Raw genomic sequence first — 11,438 nt, 5'->3', positions numbered from 1 at the left:
GTGATTTGTTTGCGAATTATTCAACTTTAAAGTGCAAATTTTCATTAAAATCGATCGTCACTTCAACGCCTCTAAAATCTAAACTGGTGGGTGGAAAATTTTGAAAAAAATCAGGATGTAGTAAGTATATCAAACTTTCAAGTAAAACTATAACGGCTAAGTTTCCTTGAGAATTATTAGTAGTTTATGAGTAAATAGCAGCCTAAGGTATAAAATATACCTAAACTTGTTTATTTTTTAATTCGTTCGTTCGAACAGGCTAAGGTGCAGCCACTCACTTAATTCATTGGTTTTTATTCATAAAATAACTTTCCGTACATAATTCATGGCTGCAAACATAAGTAAACAAAATATGTATTTTTTAACATCGTCATTGGTAAGTAGGTAAAGGTCATCTTGGATAAATTTTGTAATTTTCATATTTCCCACTCATTTAGTTATTGTATTTACGTTTCTTTTTATATTTATTATTTATATCATATTTACGTTTGCTTTAAACTAAAGTACCTATGAAAAAGTTCAAGTTGACTTTTCTTCACCCTTTTTAGTGTAAATAATCTAAGATACTCACTGTCACCTGGTCGTCACCTTTTACAAAAAAAAAATATAACAAAAAATTGAACTGACTAAAAAAACCATGAAAATAGTTTTCTACCAGTCTGAAGTCGGTCGGTGCCTCAGCTCGAGCCAGCAGGAGTGCACCTATGGTCATCTACCTCACCTACGCACTTTATATTGGGCATCAATCACTCCTGCTGGCTCGTGCTGAGTGAGGCACCAACCGACTTTAGATTGGTAGAAAATTATTTTCATGGTTTTTTGTAGTTGCTTAAATTTTTTTATTATATTTTTTTTCACGCTTTTCAGTGTAAATCACCTAAGATACAATAGTTTAATATCAACTGCTCGTCACCTTTAACGAAAGATTGCTTTTTCCATGCAGAGACGTTCATTATTGAGGAGTACTAATGCTTCACCACCCATTTTACCATATGCATAAATTGCTTAGCACCTGTGTCAAAGTAATCAAAATTCAACCCGTGAAATACGTGTTATTGAGTAGTAACTCCGATGGTCAACTGTGGTCGTCATCATCAGTTCCACTTCACCAAATGATGTTTTTCAAGAGCAAATCGCACCTTTAAAATTAAATTGAAATACTTAGAAATTTTCTCATTTCAAAATTCAACCAGATTGTGTTTTATTTAATGTTTATTTTGGAACTGTGAATATTTCGTTTTTTTTTCAGTTTAATTTTAAATTTGCGAAATGCACGAGTTACTACTAAATATATCCAATTTACTATAGTAGGTGTCCTTACTACATTTGAAGAGTTTCCTCAATTTCCTTAAGATCCAATTATCAGATCCTGATTTGGTGCCTATGGGACCTAATTGTAAGCATTCCTAGACGAACGCAAAAAAAAACAAATCGGTTCATAAATGACAGAGTTCTGAGGTAACACATAAAAAATACAACCGAATTAAACCTCCTCCTTTTTTGAAGTCGGTTAAAAAGCTAGTAGCATCTCTTCTTACGATGTTCGCTACGCTCACATCGTAACTCACGCCACACGCCTTTTTTGACCCCTATTATACGACTGCTGCATTATTTATATTTGTAACTCCTAGAATCAAATCACACAACGTACATTTGATAATAATAATTTTGCTGTTGATCTGCCGCTAAATGCGCTAGCACGTTCAAATAATACCCTTGTTTTCTAAACTTAACAACACGGAAGACATTATAGGGCATTAACATCAAAATTAATCATCTTAAATCGAGATGTGTGTAACGAAAAGACAAGCAGCTGTTCATAGTAGAATCCATTCATCATATTATGAATGCCCTTGATTGTACTGATAATTGTAAAATAAACACTAAACACTCAACACTGACCTTTGTCAATTAGTTATAACAATTTTGAACGTCAAGATCAGTCGGTGTAGGTATTGACAGAATTCAGGCCTTTAGAATACCTACGTTCTAGTCGGAGTGACCAAGTCAATAGCATTGTTTAGCTTAACTTTTAACAGTAAATAAGTATATGTACTCTATTATTCAATGCGTCCGATACGATACAACGTTTGCTTTGCTACTCTAAACGTTAGACAAATTAGTGTTATTCTTTTTAAAATTGACTTTAATGTGTTAATTATTTTTATAGTAAATCATTATTGAAGGCACAAGCTATAATCTCAGCATAAAGTTGAGATCCACTGGTTATGGAATTGTAATTTTCTTGACGTCAAAATAAATATTTTAATTTTTTCAAAATTATTTAAATATTATTATTTAAATCATTTTATTTGCTGTTGCCCGCAATATCTCCAAAGAATTCAGGCTATCTATATTTGCGTCAAATTTCCTCCTAATCCGTTGAGCCGTTATTGCATGATTCAGTAACAATCATCCAAATATCCACCACCTCTCCATTTCCACTTTTCCATTTAGCTATAACATTAACTGATTCTACTAAAAAAAAAAAAAAACGTATTTTGTCGTACAACTAAATTTAATCTTTGCATGTCGTGATATAATGCGTAATAACTTTGATTGGCCTTATAATTTATCAAGCAAACCGTATAATTATTTTTTACAAACATATCTCAGTAAAAACATATATATTAATAACTAAGTAATTATTTAGTTTTAGAATATAAATCATAAAGAAAAAGAATATTAAGTCTTTAAGAGGGTAAATAAGGTTTTCCGGCTGTCGTTTCCTTGGAAATACGAGTATTACTCACATTATTCATTTTAAGCTAAGCTCAGATGTCTAGGTGATTGTTTATGTTGTGGTTTAGAATAATTTTCAAAGGCAATGTGCCATATCTTCAGTATCTCTTAGTAGCTGTGTATCCTTACAAGGATGTGTGTGATAGTATTGAAGGCAACAATATCGCCAAAGATTAACTTATAGAAGTGACACTGTCATTTCAATTAATGGTTTCCTCTCTGAGCAACATACTAGTAAGTGTTTTTTATCTGCCTAAACATTATTGCACGAATTTAATTATACTATTATTTTTTAATTTTTTATAATCGATTAAATCAATTATAACGCTCATTTCAAAAATTAATTGTTTGATCTCTGTACGGAATTTTTAATATTTATTAGTACTGTAGGTACTTTATATGGTCATGGAAGAAAATGAGACGTAAGCTGAATACCCTCAACAGTTAATAACTTACAGCGAAAATGAGCAAAGCTAGATTTTGTGAGCTTATAACAACCTAATTAAAACTTCAACCGTAACAAATTTAATTAACAGCGTATCTAATAGGCAGCCGTAAATGTAAACTACCTATGTGGCATTTAATCAATTTATATTAAATGTTTAATTTTCCGCTTCAATTTGCACGGTCGTATAAACAAAACAAAAATTTGCAAAAATAGTATTGTGGCAGTCTACATAGCTTAGTATATGTCTGGTCTATGTGGAGTGGACGTATTAATAAATTACGTGTGCCAAAGAATCGCCACAGTCTCGTGCTAAACTCTTGCGCAACGGGCCGCGACGGCCGCTAGACCTGCGCCTGGGACAACGGAGCCCTCGCTAGAATAACAAGGTAACACTTAACAAACAAAAATTAATTAATTTTAATTTTATTTTATTGTTTTATTTACAAACAATTTATTTCATAACTATAAAAACGTGCGTGGCTTTGTTCACTTATATACCGGTTTTGAACAATTAGGGTTTTTTGTTCAAATTCGTATTAAAGGCAAAGAATTTGGATCGGATTATAGAGAATATGGATATAGTAATGTAGAGTTTTGACTGTGGTGGCAATTCACCAATGAGGACTCTTCAAACCTATCAGCATCATTTACTAATTGACCAGTCAAAAGAAACAGATAATTTAAATTTTCCAAATAATGGTATGTCAATCTGGTCTTTACGGTGCAAAGATTTCCATAGTAGCACTCTTCGGCTGTACTTGCAAACGACTATTATTTGTTTTCTATTATTTAAAAATAGGTAAGCTCCTTACCTATTTTTGTTTGAACAAAGTTATTCTTAGTTGGCACAGTCGTCGAATTAATTACAATAATTTCCACAGAAAAGTTATAACAATTTTGCCTCGCTAAACATCCATTAAGCGACATTTTACTTATTAACATGAATGGAACTGTTATCATGAAATGTTTACATTTTTACTTTTTATTACTGCTATTTTATTCAGTAGGTAGTGAAAGCAAATTACCTAGCTTATAGTGTTTGTCTAGCTATTAAGCCAATACTAGATTTACATTTCATGTAAAACATTTTGATACAAACAAAATCGGCAACTGTAACATGTAAGTTCTTACTGATTTAACAATTATTGATCGTACAATATGACTAAATACTAAATAATGCCTATCTTTTGTCACAATGTAGAATCAGATATAAAAGGTCCTTTACTCTTAGAATTAGCAGTTACGTTTAATTTCTACAACACCAAGATTTTATGATATAAATAAATCTTTATATACCTACTCGTAGAATAAAATAAAGTCACTTCCCGCCGTCTATACGCTTAAACCTTTTAAACTGAAAAGTGCCTTTGTTAGAAACCTATTTTTGAAAATTAGGTATAAATATAGGCGAAGCCGGAGCGGGTCACTAGCTTTAAGTATTTATCTAGATAAATACTCAAAGGTCACTAGATTGAAATAAAAAAACATTGTTATCGAACATTAACGCCGTGTTTTTGTAATAATATATTGTCAGTACTAGTACTACTAGTACGTAAATTACTTTTTTATTTAAATAAACTCCTTTAACTTTAAGGACTTGTTTCAATTAGGTACTAATAGTAACTAATAAACATTGTGACATTGTGCCAAATATATTCAAAATAACCAACTTAATTTTGAATAACATTTAAACCTAATTATATTCAACGCCGGTGTTCGATTGGTGACAAAATTCGTTTATACTCGTAAAAATCGAAAGATTCTGTTTAGCTACAAAATCTTAATTAAATTTATCCATATGTATGCTTTATAATATTACCATAATGATAAAATATGACGAAACATGTAGTTATCTCTAAAATAATTCGAATAGGATATCAACCAAGAGTGTGTCTGTTTTTATGGGTATGAATCTATTACTTCATCTCGGCCTATACACGTCCCATTGCAGGGTACAGGACTACTCTCAGAATGTGAGAGCTTGGGCCATACTTCCCAAGCGGGTCCAGGGCGGATTGGGAACTTATATCCTTCATACAAAATGAGCATTATTAGCAAGTAATGTGCTTTCGACACACTAAAACATAAGTACGGACAGACAGATATAAAGATCCCGAGGTAGAGTCGACTAACGACGAGCCCTAAACAAAAACTGAGACAAGGCGGGGTGTTCCATATAGCCTTTCACGTGTGCCAAGAAACGTGCAGTGAGATTTGTATCTTGAATTTGGAAAACCGGCTTAGCAGGTGGTGTGTTACTACCCGCATCCGGATGCAAAGACAACGACCCACACCTCATATTGAGGCTCGGAGGGTATCATCTGCTAACCTTTACATATATAATAATTATTTATGATTTTTGCGTCATATAATTCATTTAATTTCAGCCTCCTATCGAGTACTCAATTGCGATTAGCTTAATCAACGAATATAAATATTATTTATTATTATAAGAAAAATACGTACAGTCAAAGAAACTGAATCACGTACCATAACCTATTTCGCTATGATTTCTTTGGCAAATGTATGGGATGTCAACATGATTAGTAGCAGTACAACATATGTGTAATACGGCACCTCAGTAGCAAAGGTTAATTATTATAAATATTAAATTAGCTATAAATAAAATATAAGCAAACATTCGTTTGATTAGGTATTATAAATTACTTCATATCAACGCCTAATAAACTCTGGCGCACCATAAAAGAATCAGATGGGTACTAAGACTACATTTGAATAAATTTTTTATTTAACTTATTGAATTTTCAATCATTATAAGGCTATAAACTGGTTGACAATACATCGTTAAAAATTGCTTGTATTATAGAACTATCAAGGCCTCTACGGCATGAAACCTTTCAATAAAATACACAAACAAAGACACGGTAAACAAGTGATAGAGCGTAAATTACATAATAATGAGTCTTAACTAACATACACCTAACTTATCTTCGACTAAAATTATGAATTCTTTGTTGGTTAACATCTACCTTGGACCTTCTGTTAACGCCTATTCTGACTGATTTGAATAGTTTGTTGCAAATATATTTTTAAACCAAACATTGGCAGATTATTTGGCAATGATGTTACTATTTTTTTTTTACCACAATTACCACAATTACTACTACTACCACTACTATTAGCACAATTTAATTTTACATTTAAATATTTTAACATTTTTAACTTAACTCTTTGGTTACTGTAACTTTGGGGTTCTCATTTACATAATTATTACTTACCTGTATGTCGATTAGTTAAAGAGAAGTCAAAAGTTAATTGTTTATACTAATTTCCAAGATTGTGAAGATTTAGGTACGCAGTGAAACTTTTCGATGGTAAAAACGAAATATTATACAGTTTTTTAATATTTACAATTAATGGAATGTTACCAAGAGTATCTTTTGATTCTAAGCATTTATTTTAGCTGGTAAGATGTCAACTCCACTGATCACCGGTGATTTCTTTCGTAACTGCTGGACAATTGTGGCCTTGATTTGGTAGGGTTTTTGCAACAATTCAGGACACTACTCTGCAACAAAATTATTCTACTCTACTTGTTTTTTTCTTGAAAGGTCGTCAAGGAGTTCAACTCACTGAAATGTCTGTTGGGCTACTTTTGTTAATCTCAGTAACACGGCCGTTCATCCCAGTGATTTTAATAAAATACAATCCCAAAGACTAACAGTACTACAACTAACAGACATAGCATGGCTTTTAATCTGATAATCTGTCATCTCCCAGGATAACAGGATCAAAGGAATTTGGGCACAAATTTGTGCCTCTGGGAGAGGACAGGTTAATCATCATCATCATGTCCCTGCTGGACATAGGCCTCCCCCAAGGCTCTCCACTGAGACCGGTCTTGTGCTTTCCGCATCCATCGCGATCCCGCGATCTTAACCAGGTCGTCGCTCCATCTTGTCTTAAATCTGTTAATGTCTTGTCATAAATTGTCATATTTAAAGCATCTATTCAAATTAATCTTTTAATAATGGAAATAAAATCCTATTTTTTGTCGAAATGGTACAGATTTTTTATTAACTTACTTCTGAACTTATAATTCTCTCAACAGTTGATTCAGATATGAAACATTTCAAGCATGCAATTATTTTAGTTAGACGATAACCATATTTCACTCATCGATGTTAATGAAATTGAAAAGCAGGTTACGAGATTCATCAAAGGAACGAGTATTTTTATTTAGTAACTATGCACTTCAATTTGACCTCATAAGTAATGAATGTAAAGAGTCATCAAGTCTCTTACAAATTTTACAAGGACGATCTTAATAGTAAAAAAAAAACTTAAATACATAAACTAGCAAGTACTTGCAGCAGTACCAATCGTTTAAATATACGCTCTTTCAATTCCAAATAGGTGACGTTTTTGCAAATCGTAACCAAGCAAATATCCGGGTATTCGCTTATAAAATTTGTGTGAATAATGATAATTATGTCAACATTCACTCACCACGTCAAAGTTGAATATTTAAAATAACCTTAAGTAGTACTTACTTGACGTAAGCCTAATGCATTTTATTATATGCATAAATTATGTTATGTTTTGTTTATTAATCTGATTTGTCAAAAGCGTCTGTTTGACTTTTAAATTTACGACTTATTCATAATACTTAATTAAACTCGTTTTATACATTATTTAATATGCTATGTAATTGACTATACAAAATCATCGAAGTCTTATTATTTATCCGACTTCACGAATTTTGTAGGTATTTATGTGTCCGGCTTTCGCGCTGTGTTAATTAAGCAAAATTGCAGATTGGGAGCGATATTAGGTCCGGAATCACTCGAGCTGTCAACATAATCTATGACATTTAATTAAGTCATCGCGTGAGAGCGTGATTCTAAACTGTTATACGGGGTTATAAACATGTTAGTCAATTCGTTAAACATTCAATTTGGCCTTGGCATTGACCCCGACCACTCCTTTATTATAATATTTTGAATAACCCATGTTAATTTTAAATTTCAGATGCATCAATTTAGAAGATTTATCGTACTGGTCACCATCGTAACATATTGTCTCGAAGCTCAAGGTGCCGACAAATACACAGATGAAAATAGACCCTATGAATTTGGGTTCACTATTGATGGGGAACAACATAGACATGAAAAAAAAGGTAAATTAAATTTAAAGTCGTTACGGCGTTGCTATGTATGAAAAATTGCAAAAAAGATGTAGAGAAACAAGATTTTAGGACATTTCGATTGTGAAGGCTTCTATTGAAGCAGTTAAGATAAAGATATATATGCCTGCTTAAATAAAAACTTGTTACCTATTTGTGACTTGTAATATTTCTAAGCAAGTACTTTACATAGATCAAATATATTTACCCTAATGAATAAACGGTATTATGACAAAATGAGTTAAATTTAACTAATAAAACGATTAAATTAGTCTATCATTCACCGGATAGAAAATTATATTAGTTCGAGACAAGTGGACGCCAGGCAACCAGCACTCGGTGACCGGTCGCGACAGCTTATTTCCATTATTACATCATAAATATCCTGTATATTGGAGATTATCAAAACGTTTTGATTTGTGTAGCCTGAACTATAAAAGATTTACAAAGTCATTTCTTGGGTTATTCGAACATTATACTATCTAAAAGCAATTTAGTTACTATAAAGTTTTATCTCTTATATAATGCTAATTTTACGATTTATTTATTTTTAGTGTAATGAACACAAACTTTAAGTAATTTTAGATTGGATGAATGGTCGGTCATTGTATTTACAGTTTCGTTAGCAAATATTGATCCGTTTTATTGATTTCAAGTGATCGTAATCCGAATCGCTTATATTTACAGATGAGAATGGACTCATCATGGGAGAATTCGGTTTCATCACGGCCGATGGAGTGTACCACGTAACAGTATATGCCACCGACGAAAATGGAAACTTCAAGATTATATCCATGAAGAACATTCGGGTCAAACCATGTAAGTTACGTAATGCTTCTGAAAATCGTGTCAAGAGCTAAAATTATACGCGTATTGATAATTAATGGGCCAAATAACTCTATAAGGCGGAGATGTAGCTTAGTGGTTTATTGATTATGTCAACTCAGGCAAGTTTATGAGTATTTTTTTCGATTGCCTCGCCTCGATCGCCTTCATTGATGATATTACTCATAACCATGGTAATGCCACGTGATAGAGGCCGTCATAATTTAATATGATAATTTTGCAAATTAACACACATAGTTATTAATATTTAATGCATTGCATTGCCAAAAAAATAACAAGTAAATTAATAACCTATGTGATTGATATATTCCAGATCCTACGTCCCCTCAAGCGGCAATACCAGCCAGGCAAGGGCAATCCCTGCCTTTTCCTCCATCACAGCAAGCACCAACTGTGCAAGGTCCCTCTTCTCAGCAGCCAACGAGACCCTTGTCATCAAAACCTGCAGAGGCGGCCCCAGTTAAATCTTGCTCCAGCTGCAGTATCCCTACAACGACAACGCAAGCACCAAGAATAACTGACTTTGCTAATGTAGCTCGCGATCCACTTCCTTCTTCAGTGCTTGGTACAAACCCAGCATCTAGACCCGTGTATCCTCAAGCAGCAGACGGCTATCAGAATTTCCCTCAAAAGCAACCAGCTGCGCAGGGTGGTAGTGGCTCGCCTAATTATCCACAAGCTGCGGGTGGTGTTCCTAATTATCCACAAGGACAGCAAAACACTCTCCAACAGGGTGTTAATTATCCTCAACAAGGACAAGCAGCTCCTCAACCTGGACCAAACTACCAACAACAAGGACAGAACTTCCCTCAGCAAGGACAGAACTCGCCCCAAGGAGGACAGAACTATCCTCAACCAGGACAGAACTTCCCTCAGCAAGGGCAGAATTCGCCTCAAGGAGGGAAAAAAAATCCTCAACAAGGTCAAAATTATCCTCAACCAGGGCAAAATTCACCAGCTCTTCAACCACCACATGGAGATAGGAATCCTAAGCAAATAGAACCACGATTTGGTGAACCTGGACAGCAAAATAATCAAGTAGGTCCAGGTCCTATTAAACCTCAGCTAATTTCAGCTCAAATGCAAATAGTTGACAAAAATACAGACGTAAACTATAAGGCACCTGGTGAAAAAGAAGGACTGCCCAATGGACTGACAAAGGATGATATGATGACCCTATTATATACTTTCAATTACACTGTTGGTTTCCATGGACATCATGAAGAAGGCTATACAAACGGTGCCAAGAAGGGATACTACTATGTAACTGGCAGAAATGGAGTGCGAACTAGAGTTGACTATGTAGCTGATGAAAACGGATTCCGTCCTAAGATAACCCAAGAAGTACTTGATCTATTATCCGAAGACGTGCCTAAACCAGAAACAGAAAAAGATGAAAAATATGGACTTAAAGGCTACGAGTTTAAATGGCTTTATTATCCAGTAGAATCGAGAAAACGGTGAAAGTTAGTACGTAAAAATAAGAGCTTTAAATAAGTGATAAATTGCAATATTTACTTACTTACCACATTAGTATTACCGTATTAGGGTATTGTTAGCTATGTGTCATAATTGACTAGGGACCAATTAATGTTAAAATTCTCCTAAACAAGCAATTGATTCTTAGACAACTTTGAGCATTATATTTTACCAATGGTTGAACAATTAACCTGTACTCTCCCAGAGGCACAAATTTGTGCCCAAATTCCTTTGATCCTGTTATCCTGGGAGATGACAGATTAAAGTGACCCATATTACTATCTAAGGTTGATAATAACATCCACGGTCCGATCTGAAAAGGTTCTCTAAATATCACAGTTTAAATGGTTTTATTGTAGGTACCTTATTAAGATATTTAAAATAAACTTTATTGTACTTAGTTAATAAGGTGATGCGACTAAACACTGCCAACTAAACTGCCATGAGGGTAATTATTATTATTTATAGGTAGTGAAAGTACCCACCTACTAACCTACTACGAGTACGAGTATATTTATAAATGATATAACTTGGTTAACATTAGACTACCAATAAAAATCGTTTTAATAGGTTTTCTTTTATTTTTGTAATACTATGAAGGTTTTTATTTTACTCTAGTCCTCATAATAGGAGATTAATTAAATGTATCAGATCTTTAACAAAAATTATAACTACTGCTAACCTTTTTATATTAATGGTCATGTTTATATTCAATTTTAGGTTATAAAAAATATAAGAAAAAATCACTAACTCTAAAAACCCCGCAGGAGTGTTGAA

At 33.3% G+C, this 11,438-nt stretch overlaps 1 protein-coding gene across 1 annotated transcript; it reads left to right on the top strand.

The window, feature by feature from the left end:
- Positions 1–3,466: 3,466 nt before the first annotated feature.
- Positions 3,467–11,230, top strand: LOC141433311 (uncharacterized). The gene is made up of 4 exons (XM_074095288.1): positions 3,467–3,576; positions 8,183–8,330; positions 9,024–9,155; positions 9,496–11,230. The coding sequence occupies exons 2-4, from the start codon at positions 8,183–8,185 to the stop codon at positions 10,644–10,646; spliced, it is 1,431 nt and encodes a 476-aa protein (XP_073951389.1). The 5' UTR covers positions 3,467–3,576; the 3' UTR covers positions 10,647–11,230.
- Positions 11,231–11,438: the final 208 nt, after the last annotated feature.

Source organism: Choristoneura fumiferana, chromosome 12, assembly GCF_025370935.1.
Source record: "Choristoneura fumiferana chromosome 12, NRCan_CFum_1, whole genome shotgun sequence".
NCBI classification, from domain to species: domain Eukaryota; kingdom Metazoa; phylum Arthropoda; class Insecta; order Lepidoptera; family Tortricidae; genus Choristoneura; species Choristoneura fumiferana.
The sequence above is the reverse complement of the archived record's forward strand: the minus strand, read 5'-3'. Positions and strand labels throughout refer to the sequence as shown.

Bases quoted from the DNA above. Each gene is read 5' to 3' on its own strand.
- LOC141433311 (XM_074095288.1), top strand. From the start codon at position 8,183: ATGCATCAATTTAGAAGATTTATCGTACTGGTCACCATCGTAACATAT. The intron at 8,331-9,023 runs GTAAATTAAATT...TTATATTTACAG, and splicing joins ACATAGACATGAAAAAAAAG to ATGAGAATGGACTCATCATG. The intron at 9,156-9,495 runs GTAAGTTACGTA...GATATATTCCAG, and splicing joins GAACATTCGGGTCAAACCAT to ATCCTACGTCCCCTCAAGCG.